At 41.3% G+C, this 24326-nt stretch overlaps 1 protein-coding gene across 3 annotated transcripts in view; it reads left to right on the top strand.

The window, feature by feature from the left end:
- CARMIL1 (capping protein regulator and myosin 1 linker 1) overlaps positions 1–24326 on the top strand; it is a 247884-nt gene that overhangs the window by 178459 nt on the left and 45099 nt on the right. For all 3 annotated transcript variants that reach the window (XM_075921131.1, XM_075921132.1, XM_075921130.1), the window contains exons 25-29: positions 845–973; positions 1261–1392; positions 3915–4090; positions 8931–9018; positions 12721–12870. In XM_075921131.1, the coding sequence (XP_075777246.1) occupies positions 845–973; positions 1261–1392; positions 3915–4090; positions 8931–9018; positions 12721–12870 (675 nt within the window). The remainder of the gene's footprint in view (positions 1–844; positions 974–1260; positions 1393–3914; positions 4091–8930; positions 9019–12720; positions 12871–24326) is intronic.

Below are 24326 nucleotides of genomic sequence, written 5' to 3'. Positions count from 1 at the left end.
GGGCTTCCTGGCCCACCCCCAGTTTGTTTAGTCACAAAGGATTGTGTTCATACTTACCGGGCATATTGGTGTGTCTTTCCCATCTCATAAAAGGCATACCATACCTGCACCATCTTCCTTCTCTGTGTTTGGAATATTTTGTATAGCAAACAAGTAGTTGAGTGTAAATACATAATTAAAGCTTGATATAGTGCACTCTACAAGGCCTGGTGCAGCTTTCTGGTTTGGTAGCCATGCATCCCAAATGAGCATTCTTTGTAACTTGAAATACCTAGTTTGCTAAAGAAATTCACAGCGATTGCACAATAATGTTTTGTTCAGACAATAGAAATAATTGCAAGTGTTTGCACTGGTTGTGAGGGGAGCTTAGTATTACCGTCCAAGTTCTTAAACAATTCAGTGACTTTCACACACCATTTTAAGTTTAGTCAGTAACTTTTTTTGCTGTGCTCAAAAATGAAGTCCGCTCACCCCAACCCTAAAATGATAATTTAGAGTTGTGGGGAAGAACAAAACAAAATTAGTAACAATAATAATGATAGGTAATAAAGAATATGGTGGTGATTTGTTTGGACCTTTTTTATATATGTAAATACATGAGCATGCAAATGTTTGTAAACCTGGAAAATATATATATATACACACACAAACTATGTTTGTGCATTTCTAATGCTTTTGCATCCAAACAGCAAGTCCTACCATGTCCATTTTTTATTTGGCATCTGGGGTGAATCCAACACAGACTGATATTTACCGTTTTGTTTATTTACCATCACTTCCTTGCAATTTAATCTACTTTTACGTTGGCTATTGTCTCTTCATTTATTTTTTTTGTTCTGAGTAGATGATTGACAGAATATGTGTTAAAGTGCAAGATCATCTCAACTCCTTAAGAAACTGTGGTGTGGATGCTGTACAGGAAGACCTGAAATCTGCAGAAAGGCTTATGCGGGATGCTAAGAACTCCAAAACAGTAAGCCCTTCTGAGCATTTCATAGTTGGTTATGCTGGTGTGCGGTTAGTATAAAAAGCTTTGTGAAATAACTGTATACCTTATTCAGCAAAGTACTTAAGTACGTGCAAAGCCCCCTCTCTCTTTTTCAGGGGCCTTTAATAGTGTATCACAGGAGAGAATTTTTCAGATTATCTGAAGGGATTATTTAAAAACGAACTTTTAATAAATATTTAAATAAGAGAGTCATTTATATCAGTTTGTTCAGGTATGAAGGTGATCTAAAGCTAGTCATATCTATCTTACAGCTATTACCAAATCTGTACCATCTTGGCGGAGCTTCTTGGGCAGGAGCAAATGTTTCACTGTCAAATCCGATACAGGAGACACTGGAATCCATGGCTGGGGAAGTCACAAGGGTTGTGGATGAACAACTTAAGGTCTGTATGTAGTGTTTTTGTTACTATACCTTGCATCGACAAATGAGAACTAACTAGAGGTGCTATTGTAAACACAGGAGTGTCTCTCCAGCATGTTATAAGAACTAGAAAACCCATCAAACTTGTATGCTTGATACTAATATTTGAATATGTTCTGTTTTTTATGTGGATGGCTAACCACTAAGAAAATTTTCCTAGTAAGATAAGTAAAATTGACTTAAATGCTTGCCAAAGAAAAGAGGGGAGATACACCATCTTGTATCACACAGATATTGGCACCTTCATCCCATCTTGGGGTTTTGCCAAAGGAGGGCAACTTTTAGGTAGCAGCTAAGACTCTAGGAGAATTATGCTGACTCAGTGCATCTCCAGGCACACTAGAAACTTTATGGGATGTACTTGCCAGTCCAGTTGAGTGGAAGTTGGGAGCATGTGCTATGAAGACTCAACTGCTAATAAGGAGCCAGTAGCAGAAACTTGGTCAATAAATCAATTCCATCAGTTTCACTTCTGCCCGTGGACTCTCATGGGTTTATCACAGATCTTTAGGAGTGCTCAGTTAGATATTGCTCCTCTTTTCAAGGGGATCTCTTACCACTTGAATGTTTCTTCGAATGGGAATTAATCCTCAGAGATCCACAGTCACTCAGCTACTAACCTGCCTAATCATTGCATAGAATCATAGAACACTAGAACTGGAAGGGACCTCGAGAGATCATCAAGTCCAGTCCCCTGCCCTCACAGCAGGACCACTGAGCACCATCTAGATCATTAACTATGGTGGTGTTAAAGGAGCTGAGGAGGAGATATGCATCCCCATAGTTCATATGCTTAAACAAATCTGCATTAGATCAAGCAAAGGAGCAACATGGAGAATTTTTGCAGTTTTCTGATGGAACATTTGATAAATATAAGAATGTTATTGAGATCAAGAAGGGGTTAACCCATTTGCAACATACTCCTATTCACCAATAAGCAACCAGGCTGTTTGACGATATTTAAACTTATGAAAGAATCTGAAAATGCAGATTAGACTTCATTCATCTGAGACAAAATAAAATGCTTTAGTCAGTGGGAATGTAATGAAGAACAGTAATAATAGCACATTACTAATTACTTTTCCTAAATTAAAAAAGTTAATGAGAAGGAAAATGTTGTGGATTATAGACTATTTTGTTCTTCTCTCCCCTTTATGTGTAATAAGGTGAGGCGGTTCAATGTATCAGTTTTTAGTTTAAATTTCCTCTTTACATAAGAACTTGTAGAAGTGAAGCTAATCTTTCCACAGGGTTCTTGACTGTAGATCTTCCAGGCTTAGTCACTGAAATATGCATAATCAGTTCAGTTTTCAGTGTAGGACTGATGCATTTAAGTAAGACCTGTGCATTTTAAACAGCCATGCCAAAGAAAAACTACGTTTAGACATTTCATTTACAGAAGCATTGCTTGGCTGTACTGTGGTTTAAGACTGAGGCATTTACAGTGGTTACATAGTTACCAAATTATGTGCTTTTTAACATCCCTAACCTTGAGTCAGGCCTCAAAAACCATGAGATTGGCTTACAAATCATGTTATGTAGAGATACACAAGCATGCACATGCACACACCTCTATGTGTAAGATTTTAGCTTCTTTTTGTCTCCTGACTCTGGAGATTTTAGTGTTCACATTTCTCTGTAAGCATGAGGGTTAGAAACTTGCTAATTTTTTTAATAAAAATTGAGATTATAACATGTAATCTCTTGATTCCAGGAGCTGGGATTTAGGAAAAACAGCTAATCTATTGAGATTTGGAAAAAGCCAACAGTGGGGATCTGTCCACACAAGTCTAGTTTTGCTCTCAGTCCCAGATGGCATTTAGAAGAATCTTCTTTCTAACAGGAAAGCACAAAAGTCCTTTCTTAAAAAGTTTAAAAAGAAATTGAGCATAGGTTTTTAAAGGTGTTTTCTCTGAAAATGGATTGGGAGGGGAGAAGGTTCCTATGGGTAGATCCCTGTGTGCCTCTCAGACAATGTACATCTGCCTATTTCTGAAATAGGAAATTCCAGGAACATGCAAACGTTCACAGTTACTGCCATTCCCATCTGAGGCGTCTCTGATGCCTTTTAAGCAAGAAGGGCTAGACTGCTAAAGAAAACTGTAATTCAGATCACAGATTATCTGACCTTTTGAAGGATGTAAGATTTCTACAGCTGAGTTTTCTTTTGCTTTTTAAAAATGCGGCAGTAATACTGTGTGCAATGGGAACTGAAGTATTGTTCTGAAAAGAACAATGTCTGAAAACAAGTATAGTTTTCTCTAGTTGTAATTTTCATATAACAAAAGTGTTTGGTTATTAAAACAGGCAAGTTGTTCCCCTCCATTTTGTTTGTAAGTGCTTTTAATTTTCAACTGTAATTCCCAAAGGTAGTTCCAATTTTAAAAAGACTTGTAGTGCTCTGATCACTCCTGCAATGAAAGCAACTGCCCACGATGCTGTGGATTTTCTGAGGGAGTGTTTGTTTTCTCTCGTGTGCTACAGGTGCTGCTTGAATCCATGGTGGATGCAGCTGAGAATCTTTGCCCAAATGTGATGAAGAAAACCCACATACGGCAAGACCTAATTGAGGCCAGCACTGAGAAGATTTCCATTCCACGTACATTTGTTAAAAACGTGCTCTTGGAGCAGTCTGGAATTGATATCCTCAATAAAATTAGGTAGGTTAAAAGCACTGTAAAGCCAGTCCATAAATATTTTGAAGATGTGTTGTGTTGTATTGCTTGTATACATGTACATCAGTATGTTTTCTGAACATAGCCGCATAAGAATTCATGTAGAAACTGGTGTGTTGCCAATAGGTTTGGTCCAGGCAATCCAAATATTTAGGGTTCTACAATAAAGTGAACTGGATCATTTAGCGCATATGTAGTATTTGGTATTCTTATTTTCCTTGTTATTCATGTGTCTTTAACGGGGGGACACAGTCGACTTAAAAATCATATGTCTGAAAAATGTTACCTACTATTGTTAAAGTTAACTCCTAAGATTATTATAACTGAAGGAAATTAGAAGATAACAAATTCTATTTTCCACTTTTTATGTTGTGCATTTGATGGCACATTCTATGTTGTTGGCTTTGCCACTCTCCCTGTTTAGCGAGAACTGACTGTAACCCTTTTGTGTGGGTTTTGCATAGCAACGAGAATCAGACAGATATTTAAAAAAATTGAAAATAGCATATTAAAGCCACTAAAATTGGAAGAGAGATGCAGAGGCAGGTATAATACTTTGAACATCTTGTAACTATTATTTTCAAAAGATGAGATTCCAAGTAGGGATGTGAATGGTTAAACAGCTGTCTGGCTGACCCAGAGCAGCCCTCATTTGCAGCGTGCCTGGCTGGGTCAGAGCAGCTCCTACACGTGGGAGGGGCAGGCCCCCACAGCACCATGGAACAGGTGGGGGTCACTCCAGCTAGACTGGAGCAATTCCTGCCCACCCGCATGTAAGCATTTAACAAGTTAAACGTAATGTTTAACTGATTAAACTGGATTTTACATTCCCAGTTCCAAGATAGTTTTATTATATATTTCTTTATTAAATGTATACCAGAACATATACAAGATATACTACATGGCCAAGTTCAGGGGCTAGGAAACTTAAAACTTCATGGCTGCTATAATTTCAGTGGAAATGCTTTTCCTATTAGTGCTTTGTAGCAGAAAACTATGTCATTTTGCATTGCAATGGCTGTGTATTTGCAATGGGAAAAGGAAAATGTTTTCATGGGAAGTGTACACTTTCCTCCCCATTACTCTTGTAAAGTTCAAGAGCAAATGAATGAAATTTCTTTCCCTTACGCCTCACAATCAAAAAACAAAATCACCTTTGCCTTGAGACATTTTCATCCCCCAAAGGAAAAGCAGCTGAAAATGTAGGTATTGTACATTTAGCTACACCTCCTGATACTAATGGAAACCACAGAAGGACTTATTTTGAGTTACAAGTTGTAAATAGCTGGGGGGGTTTCAAGCACATCACCCATGTGTTTTTCTGCCTTTATATTATTAACACTACACACAATACAGCAGGACCGTCAGCCACTACAGGCACTGGAGCAAGGTGTGTGGAGGCAGGGGGCAGCTGTGTGCCCTTGGGAGGGGATGGTCCTCGTGTGAAAGGGATGGGGTCGAGGGCAATCAACCCTTAGCAGTACCCAGACTGCAGTGCATTCTCTCCACACCCAAACTCTTGGAGCCACATGGAGTGGTGCTCTGACAGCAATTGAAAGGGGTCAGGGCTCTGGCTACTTCTGCTACCACAGTAACAGCAGCAGCTCCCAGGAGATCTGGTTCCCTTGAATCTCTGGATGCTAGGGCAATTGCCCTCTTGCCCATCCCCCTCCCTCGGCAGGCCTGCACCAATATAATACAAGGAAATCCCATCTTATGGGTATGGTGACATAGAGACCAGCTCTCCTCTCATTGTTTTCTTACCAGAAACTCTTAATATGGGATTGGATTCTCAAAAGGAGTTTATGGGAGCTCAGAATCCAACCTCATTGAATTATAATAGTTGGGGTACGGCATTCCCAGAGTCTCCTTTGAAAATACCACTCAGGTTTATGTTCCATTATTATGCCATTGCTACTATTGCTTGTAGAGAAAGGGAACATAGCTTTGTGTGTTAACTTGAACTGGTTTTGTGGGTTGATACCAATTTATTCAATTAGGGAAAAGTTCTCAAAGCCAAAAGCCACACCATCTACTAACGCAAGTAAATTCTTTATAGGGACGCTTGTCTTTGTCTGTTTATGCTAAGTCCTAGCTTGTGCTTAAAAAGCTTTATTCCTGTAACTGTCAGTTGAGCTAGGGGGTGATTGATATTTTTTTTAGTTGACATCATGGTGTGAGTAAAAGCCCTAGTGTAGATGCAGCGATATCGTTATAAGGCACTTTGTACTGTTATAACTTTGTTTTGCTGAACCTGAATAAGCTTTGGTAGAATAAATTTAACTGCAACCTCACAAAGGTATGGGATATGTATTAACCCTTCAGCTCTGCTGACAGTTAAAGCATGGAAACAATTATAAACAAGGCCTAACTAAAGCAGCTGAAAAACAACATTTTAAAATCTGTTTGTTTATTTAGGAAGTTTAGGAGGTTTACAAATCATTGCCATGTTAATATATTGGAGACCAAGTGATAATCATTACAACAGTGAGCTTTTGTTAGAGAAACATTATGCAGTAAATACAGTAATCAGATGTCTGTATTTAATAAGGTGGTGTTATAGTCTAAAATGTGCCAAGGAAATGCCAGAAAACAAATTTAATCACAATAGAAAGTTTTTATTTCTTCCTCCTTGTGAGATTTCTTCTTGCAAAAAAGGGGGTAAGAGATCAAGTAAGGCCTTGCTGCTGCCAATTTTAAATTCTGCATTTTGAGAGAAGTTTAACCTTTGGGAAATACTGACTCAGAGCATCAAAGGATTAATCATTTAATATCTATTAAAAGGTCCATGTTTTGCCCATGTGGTTGCTTATCTAGCATTTGTTTCAAGATCTGGCTCCATAAATGAATATACTTCTGTAGACTTGCATTCTGACAACTTCCATCAAAACAAATAGTGAGACATTTCTCTGCACATGTAGACATAATGGTCATCATCTAAAGATGCGTGATTACACTCAAAGCTGAAAAAAGTTGTGTCTCCATGAAGATGTAGCGATAAACTGCAACACTAAGTACAAATCTAGTGTAACATTGGTTTCTGCGGGCTTGTCTTTACTGAAGAGTTAGCTTGAGGTATGACAAGTCCCAACCCAACTCCCAGCCAGAACCACACATTTCTAAGTCAAGTGAAGCGGTGCTTTAAATTCTTGTTAGTTGGCCCGGGGCGGGGAGGGGAGGCACTGAAGCTGGCATGCTGCTGACACACAAGCTAGCAATAGGTCCAGGGATACAGCTGCATCTGGAATTAGTGCAATTCCTCAACTGTTAATTCAGTCACTGTGCTAATTCATTCTGTGGGTATATCTTTATTGCAGCTGGGAGTGAGTCTTCCTGCCCTGGTGAACAGACTGACACTAGAGGGGCTCGAGCTAGCATGCGAAAAATAGCAGTATGGACTAGGGATGTTAAAATTAGATTAATCAACTAATCTAATAGTCGATGGAATTTCCATCGACTATTCAATTGGTCGATAAGGACGCTTCCACTTTGAAATGTAGCAAGAGCCCACCTGGCTGAAGTGCTGTGCACCGTTCCGCTTTTGAAAAGCACAAGAGCTTCAGCAGGGGCTCTTGTGCATTTCGAAGATTGAAACGCTGCTTTGAGTCTGAGGCCAGCGGGTGAGTCCCCCACTGGCCCCGTGCGCCATGTGGCTCTTACGCTTTGAAATGTACAAGTAGCCCAGTGGGGACTCTTATACATTTCGAAGGTGGAATGGTGCCCCTGTCCACTCACATGGAGCTGGGGGGAACTGGCTTTTAAGTTGGCTCCCCCAAGCACTCGCACCACTCCTCTCCCTCTCCCCCACTTTGCTGCCTCTTTCTGATAGAGGCAGCAAGGGTGCGGGGGAGCGACTAGTTGATTAGTGTATCGACTATCTGATAAGCTTTCACCTTTCGTCGCTTACATCCCTAGTGTAGACACCATGGCTCCCACAGGGACTCAGCCTGAGCTCACACCAGGGGGTTGGTTAGGCACAAAAGCCTGGACTGCGCTCTAAGCATGTCTACGCTGCTATTTTTTAATATGCTAGCCCGAGCTGTGCTAGCTCAGGTCTGTCTGTCTGGGCTGAAAGGCTCATTCGCAGCTGCAGCTTGACAAACCGTGTGTGGCTTGAGTGTCTTTGTGCAGCAAGGCTGCTCTGATTTGAGCTAGTGGGCCTGACTGGAGTGGCTAGACTATAGTAACTCGTACATGTTGCAGTGAAGGCAAGCCCAGTGTATCTAGTGCTGCCATGTTAAATATATTGGTGAGTATGTGTTCCACAAATTCCTTCTGTCAAATGCTGAAGGCATGGGACTTAGTGAAATAAAATTTGTAAGGCAGGGACTAATTAAAGCAAAAGCACAATTTGCAGCCAAGGAAGGGTGATGGCAGGTTGCAGAAACAATGCTGTTGCCATTTGGCTGTCAGAAGGGCCCACAAAGAAGACAGGGCAGTGTGCATGGTGATCAATTGGTTAGGTAAAACAAGACTTAAACAAATATGACTGTCTTAATTCACTCCAGACCATATTTGTCTTCTCTAACATCAATGCGTGTATTATTCCCTAGCAAATCTGAACATATGGTTTACGTTCTGTCTTAGCCAAATGTTTTTGTTTCTGCTGTAAGAAAAATGTTAGAAGCAGATTGAAAATGGTCCAGAATACAGGAGTTATTTTTGAAAGGTCAGTCTTGTACTTGCACCTTCTTGTGTTTCATTTTCAAAGGCAGTAGCAGGCTAACAGATCATCTTCACACCGTGGACCTAGTTCTGTAAGGGATGGCAGAGTTCTCTGGTGTGAATTGAAACTTACCCTGTTCTCATTTTAATCTTCACACAGTGAAGTGAAGCTGACAGTGGCCTCTTTCCTATCTGACCGGATTGTAGATGAAATCCTGGATGCTCTTTCACATTGCCATCATAAACTGGTGAGTGTTTGCACAATTCTGAGTGGTTCAGGGTGTCTTACCACCATCACTGAATTCATGACTTGTTCGCTTGCTTCTTCTCTCAGTTGCATTTCTTAAACTGCCTAATTTTCATCAGCAGCATAATATGAAACATGGTCATAGGGTGAGTGGTTCTGGTTTAAGGAGAAAACAGCCACAGAAGAAGTTATGTTACTTCACTGCCTTACTATCTTTTGCATGAATTGTCAGATCTGAAGCCAAATATGGCTTTGCAGGAACATATATTCATTAGTTAGAGACAACTACTGGCTGACCTAGTGAAACATTAGGGGTTGCTATTTAAATCAAGTCAGATGTCATCCTTTAGGAGACTGTGAAGCAAGCTGTAGTGACCATACTTCCCTAACCTGTGCATATTCAACCACTTACTATAGATGTACCTGCTTCCTGAAGGTTAGAGAAGAAATACTGATGTCTGCCTACAGATTAGCTTATGGGCTCCTGTACATTAAATGTTGTTTTTAGTGGAGAGGGAAGTAGATTATTCAAATCAGACCCAACTCTGATGAGGGGGGAGGAGCTGCTGCTAGATAGCACAGAGTTACATAAAAGGCTAGCAGCAGCCCAAAAAAAAAAATCAAAACTTTCCAGCAGTCCCATTGTGAGTCAGTATTCCAAGAGTAGGAGCAGCATTGGCAGCATCTTTGTCACTGATTTGTTTTACTTATCCATATTTTTGTCAGGGAAATATAAGACATCATTATCAATATGACAGATTTGCTTCACTGTTATTGGTGCGCCCGCTATTGTGAAATGCTTCCTTTGTAGATCAAATACAAAGCTGTTGAATGTACATACTTCTGAAGAAACACACAGTACTTTCACTTAGGAATTATCTAGTTAGATTTCTGTCTGCCTAGTTTTCTATATCACCATGCTAGCTGAATGCCACCACTTACTGTGTAAATTATCTTGACATGTTAAGGCTCTTGAGAGGGAGAATTTCATTAAAAATATTAATTTAAAGGTTTATTAATATGCAACACATTTTACAGGTAGGGGAAATTTTATACAGAGTATCATTAAAAACAGCTGAAAATTCATGTAGAGTCCTTTTAGAGATTGCCAAGAGCTAATCTCAAATAGAAACTTTTGTTTTCAAGTCTGAATGCTTTAGGAACAAGCAAATTCAAATGGCCGTAACCCATATTAAACCCAAGATCAACCTATCTCCCATTCTTTGTTAGAGCTTCAAAATCATACCTAATATTAAGTGTATTGTTGCATTTCATTTTACATTGAAACCAGGTTTCTGGTTATGGTATTTAGTGAACATACAACACAATGTTGTGGGTTTTTTTAATCACTTGCCTGCAAGTATCTTGGGGCAGCCTGTTAGCAAGTGCCTTTTTTTTTCATCAGTGACCAATCAGGGATCTTTACTACCAAATTCAATCATCAGCAGTGTCCTAAAAGTTCTTCTAATTCCAAGGCAGGGTCCAGAGACCAGAGAAAGAAGCCGAAGAGAGATCTGATTTCTTACCAGACTGTTGCCTCAAGGAGGACTGCAACTGCTATGTCGAAGGGGCCAAAAACACCATTTCAGTGAATTCAAAATAAGATCCTATATTGACAAACATCTTAAACTGACACCTTCACAATCATATATGTGAAATGGGTACCTTTCTCCCATTATACCCTCTGTTAGTGTTAAGATTAGCAGGGAACATTTTCAGGTCAACATTCTGAACACTATGGCTATGTCTACACTCGCAGCTTCTTGTGCAAGTATAGCCGTTCTTGCACAAGAACCTGTAGAGCATCAACACTGCCCGCCTGCTCTTGTGCAAGGAAATTTACAGTATGGCGTGGTAAGAGAGAGCTTCTTGTGCAAGAGCTAAGCTCTTTCCTAACAGGTGTAAGCTCTCTTGCGCAGGAGCTCTTGCGCAAGAGGGCAGTGTAGACGCTCAGCAGGGATTTCTTGCGCAAGAAAGCCCTATGGTTAAAATGGCCATCAGAGCTTTCTTGCGCAAGAGAGCGTCCACACTGCCATGGATGCTCTTGCGCAAAAGCACAGCTTGCTCATGGCAGTGTGGACGTGTTCTTGCGCAAGATGTTCTTGCGCAAGAAGCCACTGGTGTAGACATACCCTATGTTTCATATATTTTAAGGCCAAAATGGACTGTTAAGCATTTAGTCTAACCTGTTGTATTTCAGAGAGCATTATTCCTTTATTGAGCCCAGTGATTTGTGTTCAACTAACTCACGTCTTCTAGAAAGGCATCCAGTCATGACTTGAAGACATCAAGAAATGGAGAATCCACCAGTTGCCTCAGCAGTTTTTTCCAGGGGTTAATCATCCCCATTGTTAAAAATGTATATCTAATTTCAGTTTGTCTGACTTCAGCTTCTAGCCATTGGTTCTTTTATGCCTTTCTCTGTAAAACTAAAAAGCCCTTTAAAAAGCAGTATTTTCTCCACAGGAAGGTACTTTTATATTGTAATAACTTAAGAACGGTCATACTGGATCAGACAAAAGGTCTGTCTAGCCCAGTATCCCGTCTTTCGACAGAGGCCAATTCCAGGTGTCCCAAAGGAAATCAAGAGAACTGGTAACATCAACTTAGCTGTTTCCTGTCCCTCATTCCCAGCTTCTGACTAACAGAAGCCAGGGACAACATCTCTGCCCATCCTGGGTAATAGCCAATGGTGGACCGACGTAACTTCCATGAATTTATCTCGTTCTTAGTCTTCACCTTCACAACATCCTCTGGCAAAGAGATCCACAGGTTAACTGTGCGTTATGTGAAGAAATACTTCCTGTTTGTTTTAAACCTGCTGCCTATTCATTTTTAATGACCCCTAACTTTTGTGTTATGAGGCGTAAATAGCACTGCCTCATCTACTTTTTCTACACCAGACATAATTTTATATACTTCAATTATACCTCCTCCTCCCCTCAGTCATCTCTTTTCCAAGCTGAAAAGTCCCAGTCGTATTAATTTCTCTTAATATGGAAGCTGTTCTATACCCCTTATCTATTTTGTTTCCCTTTTCTGTATCTTTTCCAATTCCAATTTTTAAACTGGCTCCCCTTGCGGACTGGCCTCCTGCCCACAGCAGTCAGGGATCCGATCCAGCCCCCACTGGTTATGCTTACTAGTTAACCTTTCACATCCCTAGGCTATAGGCAGCCACCAGTTTCCAGTCCAGTGATTTATTCATAATTATCCATCATAATGAGGTCCAAAATAATGACCCCATTTTGCCTGCAAATTTTTTATGTTAAATAAGAGGCAGCACTTGTGATTCTAACACGTATTAGTGAAAAAAATCATTCACTCCTACTTTTTTTCCACCAATTTACTAGCAATTTGTACATTTGTTACCAGTGAAATGGTTTTGAAACATTCAATATGGTATGAGGTTTTTTCCTCCATTGTGTCTTTTTATTTCCAAAGTGCTGATAGACAGAGACTCTTACTATGTGATTCTCTCCTATTAGCCTTCTTTTCTTCTCTCCTCTATCTCTGCTATCCAATGTTGTGTGAAGAGGGGTTAGTACTGCAGGAAGATGTGGTAGGCTAGGACCCAGATGCAAGCAGTTGAGCTTTACTTTTGGTCACCACCTATTATCATCTGCATTGTGCAACAAGTTTGTTTACCTTTTAAAAAAAATAAATCTGATCAGTAGTTTCATTTCTTGATGCTTGTCTCTAGGCTGACCATTTGACCAGACGTGGCAAACCACTTCCACATCAGGAATCACTGGAGATTGAATTCACCGAAGAGAAACCAACTAAGCGCTCCACCCTCACAGTAGAGGATTTGACTGAGATAGAACGTTTGGAGGATCTAGACACTTGTATGGTAAGATGCTTTTCTTCAGTCCATTGGTTAAAAATCTAATCTGAAATGATCCTTATGCATATTTCAATGGGTATTTTTAGTTATGTCAGAGGAACGAAATTAGGAATTTGGCTCAATACAAATAAATAGTTGTAATGTGTAAAACAAAATATTGTCCAAACCAAGTATTGTAGATGAGTGGAAGGAAATGCCTTGACTTTTCTTTATTCCATTATCCCTTTTCTTGGTATCCATTCTGATATCTTCTCTTGCAAGATAAAATCTCTTGCACATGTTCATGCAATATTGCTAATATCACAGATACCATTTCTGCAGAGCTGTTGGTATATGGCACTGTGGTGGCAGCAATAAATCATGCTATACTTCTTTGGCATGCTATTTCCTGTCACAACATGCTTCTCTCTGCCTCTGTCATCAATCCAATTGACACTAATCCATCAAGGTAGATAATGGGTTTTGTGACCCAAAGATTACATTAATGACCAGGAACTGCAGGTGATTTTTAAAAATTTATGGATACAAGTCTGAAATTCTTGCACATGTAATAGAGCTACAAAGGACCTAAAACTAATGATGATAGTGGGTGAGATTTTCAGAAGCACCTACATGAGTTAGGAGCACGTTTCATTGAAATTCAATGGGACTAATGCTGGTAAATCATTTAGCAGCTTTGTATGTAGTTTTTGCATAAACATTTTAAATATATTTTTTTCTGGGCTCCATGCCATATCTTGAATCTTTAAATAATCACATCAGCAGGCTGCAAACTATAGTTAATATTCTTTTCCGGCTCATTGTGGACATTTTCTGCTCAGTATCATGTTTGCTGTAGAGATTACAAGTGAGGGAGACAGCAACTTTCGTGATAGTCTCTCGACATTGCCCCCTTCCCCCAACCCCTCCCCAAGCCTGACATCTCACTGAAATTTGCTTTGGTGCAATGTGTATCTCAGCACCAATAAATCCCAGTTTCCTCCCTTTGGGGCATTGGCTGCTGCAAGAATAATCAAAGATTCTAACCACCAGTGCTCTTGAGTTCCAGAAGCACTACGCAGCCAACAGTCAGCTTCCATGTTTAATGGTTGTGCTTAGTGGTGGCTCTGAGGACCAGCATGGGATGACACATGACACTTTTGCACAAACTTGATTGTGTCTATAAATCTGTGGTCCCCAACACGGTGCCCGCGGGCGCCATGGCGCCCGCGGGGGCATTTCAATGCGCCCGCCAGGTGCTCGGGGCTGGCCTGGCCCCGGGCACATGGCGCACGGGCGCTTGCGGGGGGAGCGCGCTTGGCGGGGGGGAGCGCCGGGCACGCGGCACTCGGCGGGGGCGGGCGCCGGGCACTCGGCAGGAGGGGGGGAGCGCCGGGCGCGCGGCACTCGGCGGGGGGGGGGGGGGGAGTGCCAGCCCCGGGCGCGCAGCCCTTAGAGGGGGCCCTGCCCCCGGGTGCGTGGCTATGGGGGGGCCCGCCCTGGCGCCCGGCGGGCAAACGGCCACGCCCCCTGGCGCCCGACAACCTCAAAAGGTTGGGGACCACTGCTATAAATGAAATCGAACATACCAGATAAGCATGCAGAAATCTCTTAGGGATGCCAATGTGTAGTTCGCTACATGATTAACCAATAAGCCTTGGATTACCAATTAATCTTATTAACTACACGCACCCCCCGCTGCCTCTATATCAGAGGCAGCAAGGAGGGGAGCAGGAGCCAGTGCCTGTGAGGAGCTGGCTTTAAATCATCTCCCCATGAACACCTTATCCGCAACCTCTGCACTTCTGCCTCTCATGGTCAGCAGCATGGAGGGTGAGGGGGGCAGGCTGGAGCTGATGCACGCTTTTGGCTCTCCCCGCATGCCGGCTTCACAGGCCCAGCTGCTTCCTACAGAGGCAGTGAGGGGGGCCAAACAGGAGCTAGTGCTGGAGGGAGATGGCTTAAAAGCTGGTACCCCCAGGACCAGCTCAGTGTTGCCCCCCTCCCTGCCCTCCCACCCCTGTTTGGCCGGTTTTTAAACTGGCTCCCCTCGCGGACTGGCTCCTGTCTGCCACCCTGTGCCGTTGTCTCTGATTCAGAGGCAGCAGCACGGAGTGATGGGGTGCCCTGGGAGCCAGGAGCACACTGACTGCCAGCCCCACTCCCTGGGAACTAGCAAATAGTTGTGTAACCGATAAGTTTTCATGCGGTTACACAACTATCTAATTACACGATATCTAACATCTCTAAAATCTATAATAATTGAGATTTCTGCTCTTAAAATTGTTCTGTCAGTATGAAAATGCTCTCGGGAAGATTTTTTTTTTTTTTAAAGGAACCGTAGCTCTTGTCTTGGTCATCATACATTTTATATAAAGAGACCATGCTAGCGTTTGGTCTTTTTTTTGCGCATGTCAAAATACATGAAAATAGGAAGTCACATATGAAATATTAACTGTTGGTATCTTATCAAGAGCAGCTGTTTTAAAGATTATTTAATACTTCCTCTTTCTCTCCATTCATACAACTTAATCACATGGCTGAACCCCGGATGCTCATTTGCATCCATTTTCTGAGAGGACTGAAATTATATTTCAATTACGTGCTCTGTAAACAGGAGTTCTGATCTCTCCTGGAACAGAAAACTCCCATTTGTTCAAAATTAATCTCTTTGGTTTCGAATATGTATTCCTGAACTGAGAAATTCATACAAAGGCTGTTTTTGCAAGCCACGTGCCTTCATTTTGTACTGTGGCATTGCTTGCACTTGTGTCGGAAGTAGGGATGTAAGATCCCATGTAATTAGTTAACATTAAATTTAACCAGTTAAATTATGAAACAAGGCTGGATGAGGGGGTGCTCTGATGGCAACCCTCCTGCCACGGACAGAGGCCCAGTTGCTTCTGACCCCTGCCACAGGTCGTAAGCAGCAGCCCCACATGGTGGCCTAAGTGGAAGCCCCACATAGGGCTACTCCCTTTAACCCGTTACCCCTTAACATTGCTAATAGGAAGTGACCCTGAGAGACAAAATCAGTAATGTGCTCATACCAGCCTTGCACAAGAGCTGGTATCAGATTATTTTTGTTATCGGTATCCTAAAAATAGGTGACTTAGCTTTTATTTCCATACAGAATAGTTTATAACATGGCTATTTCCAGATGAGGCTATTTTAGCTGGGTGAAGTCCATACATACTTCAGACACGGCTCTAAAAAAATCTGGATATAGTATCACTGTGATTAAATACAATCTTCCATTATAATACCATTTCATAGTTTGCACAAGGCCATTGATTTTTAGGTTAGAAGTCCACCCTGTGGGATCCCATTTGATATGGCATCAGTGAAATTTGGGGAATTAATCAATTTAAAAACAAATATATTTTATTAATGGAATAAAAATGCACACGATTTATGATTGATAACTTAATTTCCTTTGAGATTATATTATTAGTGTGAATGAGAGGGCTGCTTAACCCTAACTTCTAAAATGTTGTTAATTATATAGATCATTAGCTTGTTTTTCCATTAAATATTAGGGCTGTTAATAATCTGTGTTAACGCCTGCAATTAACGCAGGGCAGGATTAATGTGTTAAAAAAATTCATGTGTTAATTGCTGCCGTTAATGCTGTGCTCCAGTTCTTCAGAGCGTCAGCGTATTAGGAGCCGGGGTCAGCTGTCCCCGGGCTCCGTGCAATGGCACTTCAAAGGGGCAGCAGAGCTGGGCATTCCAGCTGATCTCCAGCTCCATGTTGCTGCCCCCTTGAGGCGCTGGAGTGGCACTTCAAAGGGGCAGTGCTGCATGGAGACTGAGGTCAGTTGGGGACTCCAGCTGACCCCAGGCTCCCACAGTGCTGCCCCTTGGAAACCCCAGGGTGGCCTTTCCAAGGGACAATGCTGCACGGAGCCCAGGATCAGCTGGGGATTCCAGCTGATCCCCGGCTCCGCGTTCCGCTGCCCCTTTGACGTGCTGCTCCGGCACTTCAAAGGGGCAGCGCTGCATGGAGCCCGGTGTTAGCTGGGTACTCCAGCTGACTCTGTGCTCCCGCGGTGCTGCCCCTTGGAAATGCTTGGGCAGCCTTTCTAAGGGGCAGTGCTGCACAGAGCTGGGGTCAGCTGGGGACTCCAGCTGATTCCAGGCTCCTGGGGTGTTGCCCCTTTGAAGTGCTGCTCCAGCGTTTCAAAGAGGCAGCTGCACTGAGCCTGGGGTCAGCTGAGGACTCCAGCTGATCCCGGGCTTCCACAGTGCTGCCCCTTTGAAACGCCACTGCAGCATTTCAAAGGGGCAGCACACACGATAAATCGTGCGATTAATCACAATTAATCAAGATTAATTTTTTAAATCGCTTGACAGCCCTATTAAATATCTACAGTAGGGGTTTTTTATGCTGACAACCTAAAAGCTCCAACAGACCAGAGCTGCGTGAAATATTTTCTTCAAATCTCAGACTCATAGATTTGGTGTTCTGCCTGACCTTAAGCCCTGGCTTTACACTAACATATAAGCTTTCGCCCCAATAAGCTCCAAAGATGCTTGTGATCAAGAAGGCCAAGGAATTGTTCAAGAGGGAAATACAAGTGTTGAACTTGAAACCTGCAGTGTGGACATCCAGCTCTAAATGGAATTCTGCTGTGTTTAGGGCAGCACTGTGACATATGTATCTATATACAATCAGGATGATGGAGGGTGGTTGCATAAGGAGCGGTCTCCTCAAGCCCAGTCCAGAGAAGAGCTGCTGTTCATTTCAGAACTTTTCAGATGACCGAATACAAAGAAGTGCAAGGAATGTGGCTTTAAAATGACTCCTAAAAATAGAGATTTCGTTTTTTATTTCTAGGATCGCCCTGTAAAGATTTAGAAAGTGTTAAACACTGTGCATTTACAATGTTGCAGCAGTTATTCTGACTTGCTTCACAGCCAGCATGTCATTAAGGTCACCAATTCGACGGCCTAAAGTATTTGTTAGCTGTGGGAGGACTTGCCACTGTGTTCTGAGGAACTTCAGGAATGATTGAATGGTCTGGTCTGGAACCGGATAGGTGGATTATTACTGACCTGGGAGTTTTTGATCTCCCAAAGTTGCATTGCAGTATATTGATGCTATTCTGATTTGCAACTGTCATAGTTGTCTAAACTTAATTAAAGCTGTATTTAGCCAAGGCCTTGTTATGATTGAAGTACTGTGTAGTAAGACTGAATGTGACAACTTTGTTGTTTTATGCAAAAGGCTGCTAGTTCTGCTTAGATGAAAAGAACAAGCATAAACTTTTTGAAAGATTTGAGTCAGTGATGAAGGTTGAATTAACTTTATAAAATTATACATTTTCTCAAACGTGTGAGACAAGATTGACACATTTTTAAAGCAGCAATACATTATACCATTTGCTTAAAATAAATCACCCAGTTTTAATCTAGATGAATAGCAAGCATATCTGAATATATAATATTTTCAGCAGATTGAGTGGTTTAAATTCCCCTACAGAAGACAAGTATGTACATTATTTGTTCATCTTTCAACACTTGAGTTATTCTGTCTAAGGATTGGGGGAGGAGGGGGGTTAAAGGATGCTTGGAATCTAATCATCTTTGAAATGGACAAAATATAGCTATATATATCTCAAAGAAAAATAGTTAGTTATTAAAATATTTGTTTGGTCCCAGAATATTAAGAAATGACAAGTTTTGAGCTATTATTTAAAAGAAAGATAAGTTTGAGTGGAATGTATCCTATACTAGAAGATCACCACACGTTAGTAACCTTGAAAATACCCATTCCAATAACATAACATTCTGACTCTCAATAATACAGAATGCAAGGCTAGTGTAAGATAGTTTGCCCAGGAAAACGGCAGACGTTCTACTTATTTGCATTCCTCCAGGTATAATAATAATGAATTATAGGAAATTATTTCAAAACATTTCAAGGAAGTACAGGTTGTAGTGTGTGTATATATATATATATATATATATATATATATATGTTTGTGAAATTCTCTTAATAATGTTCCTGTGTAAGATTTATATATTTGGGCTATGAATTATGAGTTTGCTGTGTAATCTATGACTTCTGGGAATGGTTTTCTGTGCCTCTCTGGTGACACCTAGACCACTCAGAAATTAATGAGTCTGCTACAACCTGCACTAAGAGTTGTGCGGCTTTTAACTCATGCATTATAGCAGGGCTATTCAACTTTGAAAGCCCTGGGGGCCCCAATAATACTCTCAACACACGCTAAGGGCCACAACTTAAGCGTAGGGTTGCCAGGTGTCTGGTATTCACCCAGACAGTTCGGTATTTGCAGGCTCCGTCCGGTAAAAAAACAAAACAGAACAGAAAATACCGGCCATGTGAAATGTCCCGTATTTCCTGTTTCCCTCGGACAGAAGCCCGGCGGGGACAATTTTCCTCTGCTGCGTCTGGTAGCGGAGTTGCAGTGAACGGGGGGGCAGTAGGGAGCACTTGCCAAGCACCGGGCTGGGGTGGGAGCGGAGCACACCCTGCTTTGGCCCATGTGACCAGCAGAGACCCGGGAGCTGGCTATGTGATGCCTCCCTCTGCACAATTTGAGCCGAGGCAGCCAGGCGAGGAAGCAGGAGCAGCGACTTTAAAAGTAAGATTAATTTACCCAGCCATCCCATTCCTCTGGTGCCTGGCTCGGGGGGAGTGGAGGAGGGATTTGATTGGGGCGGGGTGCTCCCGGCACTGGGGGTGCCTGGCTCAGAGGTAGGGGTGAGTGCACTGGGATGGGGGACGCTGTCGGGGGCCTAGACCTCAGGCAGGGGTGAGTGCATTGGGATAGGGGAGGGCACTAAGGGGGCCTGGCTCTGGGGGAGAGATGGGTGCATTGAAGCGTTAGTGGCCCCAAACTGGAGGGAGTGGTACAACTTTTGTTTAACTTTTGTCTCTCTCCCCCCCCCCCCCCCCCCTTTTTTTTTTCCGCTTAACAACTTTGGTCTGTTTCTCGACAGAATTTTTTCCTGGTGTTTTTTTTTGGGGGAGGGGGGGTTCAGTATTTTTTGTTAAACCGTCTGGCAACCCTACTTAAGCTTGGTTGCATATATATGCAAATATATGCAAGTAGCTTCTTTCACACTGATGCGCATGAATACAAAAATTAAGGCAAGACTACACAACACACAACACATTTAATTCAGTTCTGCTGATATTAATAAAATGCAATATTTACCTGATTTCCACCCATATGACAGCACTTCTAATGAGCAATGACAGTCCAGAAATTTAAATGCTAAAAGACACATCAACAGAAGACCATTATATTGATTACTTTTTTGCTTTGGTGCCCACCTGTGGGCCGTATGTTGAGCCCCACGTAAACCCAAACCGCACTGCAGGCTGCGAACAAATGGGCCACAATCCGCATGTTGAATAGTCCTGCAGTAGAAGCTCATGCACTGAGCTTCAGAGGTCCCTGGTATGCTCCTGCTAACTGTCAGCAAGATATGTTGGCATAAAATTTACTGCTAATAAAAATGGCCTGCCTCAATGAATATCAAATCTGCTTTTTTAATACTATAAATAAATATTTCTATTTTTAATCTTTTTTTCCCCATGAAGGTGACTCTATAGGAAAATGAAGGACAGGTAGAGAACTTGAATGAAATGTAAGCAATTGTTTGTATGCAATCTTCCAGTGACACTGAACGATAAAGAATAATTTCTATAAAGGAACAGAGAGCATGGGGAAAATAGCACTTACTTGCTTTGGGTTATATTAAAGACTAATCGTGGCATAGATCTAATACATAGGTACAGCGCTTGGCAACAGACACATGATCCTAAAGGTATTGGAAGATAGACAAACATATTTCTCTGCTTGCAGAGCCAAATATAAAAAACCCACTTCTTTTAACCTACTTTTTTCAGACACACATTAAATAAAAATTCACAAAGCACCAAAGATGAAAAAATTCATCCCTTTCTGACAGTGGAGGGAAAGAATTAACAATGTATCTTGTATAATTTTGGGAAATGCTGTGATATCATGGTGATTGGGTAAGATAAAAAAAAAAAAAGCTAGTGACTATCTAAGGATTTACAGCGAGTCTACTGAGTTGAGTGACTGATTCCTATACATTGTGAGCTCTCTGGAGTAAGGACTTGTTCTGCTGTTTGTACAGTGCCTACCTAATACAGTGGAGTTCTAATTCTTGCTTCGGATCCCTGTGTACCACTGCAGTAGAAATAACGAATGGCTTATTTACTTTCACAGTGATGAGATTGGGCATCTGTCACATCAGTAGGTATTTAGCTTCATGCTCTCATTTGTTTCTTACCCCTGCTGCCTCATTCTCTGTTCTGAAAGTTGTACCTGCATGGTGTGAAAAGTTTTTGATATTTTAATTTTTGGAAAATGGGCAGACTCTTTTTATACAGATGGGCTTCTTGCTAGTGCTGCTAGTTAGGGAAAGTAATGAGCATTCAGGTCTAGCTTTTTGGCATTTCAGATCTAGCTTTTTGTGGTGGTGTTAGTTCTGCAGTTTCTCTGTGTATGTTGATTCTCCAGATTCAAAGGGGAGTTGCACAGATAAGAAAAACTGAAAAATTATATATTGTCTCATGGCATTAATTCGTACCACTCCTAGTGGGTTCTGTATTGAATGTTAACTTCTCTACTTACTCTAAGCAGTTCTCAGTCTTTCTCATATAGGATACCTGTAGTCTCCCACAAATGGTCCCCTGCACATACACCCCAAAATCCCGTGTGCTGATTCCAGTAGCACTTTAAAGGAGTTACTTCAGAATCTGGCAAAATGGCATATGGGGACATTCATGGAATCCAAGTAGAATCTATCACAATTGATTGAGCAAATCTGCTTCACAGGAAGATCAATATAAACAATGCAGGCAGACTAATGATACCTCTGCATCCCCTGCATTCAGGACAGCTTCTGGACACTCTGAGACTCATGATCCACATTCTAGAATTTGTGTGTCTGCAAACATTTTTTCCAGGCATACAGTGCCATCTGAAAAGTCAAAAGAGAGTCGGAACTTGCATGAAAGTTGACAGTTTTGTAGTATTCTGTAGATTTCCAAATCATTTTCAAATGTTATGAATATGATCATTTTAATTTTCTATAACTGTTAAGCTAAAGCTACTTTTTACTAAATGTCATTGTATATAGCTTTATAATATGACTCTGCCAGGGGTTACAAGACTTCTGTCAGTGATTATCTAATACGTACTGTGATGGGTTTTCCCAGAATGCAGCCTGCGCTGTGGAATTGCTAAGTCCTCTGTCCAACCAACCTGGGGTATCCTTCTCGCGCTGTGATCACAGGCAGAGACTATACAACTGAGTTCCATGAATGCTTTGCAAGCCACTCATGAAACAACAATATAAAGGCTGCAGCCGATTCACTTAGCTCCCCAGCCTTCGTTTCAGAACTATACTGTCTTGCCCTGGTCAGGCATCTGATTATTATAAGTCTCTCTCCTCCCCCCAATGTGGAGAGGAGACACACTAGCCCAGTGTTTCTTAAACTATGTTCCGCGGAACACTGGTGTTTTGTGAACAACTTGCAGGTGTGCCGCGACCTCTTCTTTGTTTTTGTTACTTCTTTGTTTTTGTCTTTTTTTTCTGACAACACATTTTTTGGGGGGGGAACGAAAATTTTCATAGGTCTTCCACATAAAAAAAAATATTATTGTTTGGTGTTTTATGGTCTCAGAAAATTTAAGAAACACTGCACTAGCCTTTATAAACTCAGATGAGGTTCCCCAAGCATTTCCATCAAAACGCATTGTTTTAGGTAAAATATTAACTATAGAAGGATAGATTGTAAATCATTGTAAGTAATAAGCATAGAGATTGCAATTGGTTACCTAAGATATAAAAATAAATTTGCAATCTCAGTTCTATAAACTAAACAGGCTTTGAAACCCTGGTCACAGATCTTCAATTTATAGGCTGGAGCTACCTTCCAACCTGGGTCTGCTCTTCATAGACCAAAGTCTTTGTACCCAAGATGTGCTTCTAGGTGCCGAGTTGTGGAGGGAGTAAGGCAAAGTCATGATTTCACTTCCCCTCTTTATAGTTTCTTCCAGCTTGCAGAAAAGGTCTTTTGCTATAACCTAGTTCAAGCAGGCTGTATTGTATGTATGTTCTCTCTCAGCAGTCTTCTATGATGGTCATTGAGAAAGTGGATTCACTTCAGTGGGCCATCAGCATGTCTGGCTACTCCATTGTTGTACCTGAAATGCTGGTGTTTCCAACCTCACATTATATTTCAGTAATGCACGCATAGTGATATGTCATAACCTCACATACAATGATAACCTTGGGGGTGTGAAATAGCTAGGGCTAGACTGGCATACGTGTTAAATATTTAGGCTACAATTTTCAAGTCACTAATGACTTAAGGTTTCTAACTTGAGACTCTTTAAAGAGACCTGACTTTCAAAAAGTGTTGCATATCCAGGTTCTGAAAATCAGGCTTCTTTAAAGTGTCTGAATTTGGGAACCCAAAATTACAAGACTTACTAAAATCTTGTTCTCAGTTTCTGTGGAGTCGAGAGGGGGAAAAATACTAAAATCATAATACTGGACTCTTCAGGTGTGTAGTGATACTGTATATTTTCCTATATCTAGCTCAAATTTCTGTGTCTAACTTCACCTTATTTATCATGATCTATGCTAGTTATTGGCCTGTCATCAAATAAATTAAGAATAAAAAAAACCTGATTTCAGTAATAAATCAATAACACCTGGTGAAAAAGGTGCCTCCATTTGACTGTCTAGAACAGTGTTTCTCAACCTTTTTTATAAAATACCCCTTTAAAAAAAATTGAGTACCCCCAGTACCTACAGTTTTCAGACACACACAACTTTTTTTCTACCATTGCAACACATTTGTTTAAACAACTTAATCGTAGCCGAGCGGGCAATGAAATTTTGGGGTATAAAAAGTACAAAAATAATAAAACACTGCAAAACGTAAAACAAAAATTCAGTTTTCTCCAAATTTCAGTTGTTGATGTACCCCCCCTAGACTTCTCTTGAGTACCCTTCTCTCGAGTACCCCAAGGGTACTCGTACCACTGATTAAGAAACACTGGTCTAGAACATGAATAGTGTAGTTCTGATATTGGGTATTTTTTATATTAAGGCATTTCAGTGTCATAAGTTTTGCCAGTTTTCCCCAAAAAACTCTGGTTTGTAGCAGAAGGAAGTGTAGCTGTCTGTTTTATGTCAGTATATGGCTTATTAATATTGACTTCCTGTCACTTATTGCCAGTTTGAATGTTGGCTCATTCTTGGGGGTTTTTAATTAGTCCAATGATCATTCATCATTGGCTCACTCTTGCATGATTTTTATTTCATGTTTTCAAGGGGAGGTTTTTACAAATAAGATCAGACTTGATGATTCAACAAATGTTTATCACAGGGCTACTCAACTTTGGAAGCCCCGGGAGCCACAATGATACAGCACATGCCGAGGGCTGCAACTTAAGTGT

The sequence above is a fragment of the Pelodiscus sinensis genome, chromosome 2 (genome assembly GCF_049634645.1).
Source record: "Pelodiscus sinensis isolate JC-2024 chromosome 2, ASM4963464v1, whole genome shotgun sequence".
NCBI classification, from domain to species: Eukaryota; Metazoa; Chordata; order Testudines; family Trionychidae; genus Pelodiscus; species Pelodiscus sinensis.
The sequence above is the reverse complement of the archived record's forward strand: the minus strand, read 5'-3'. Positions and strand labels throughout refer to the sequence as shown.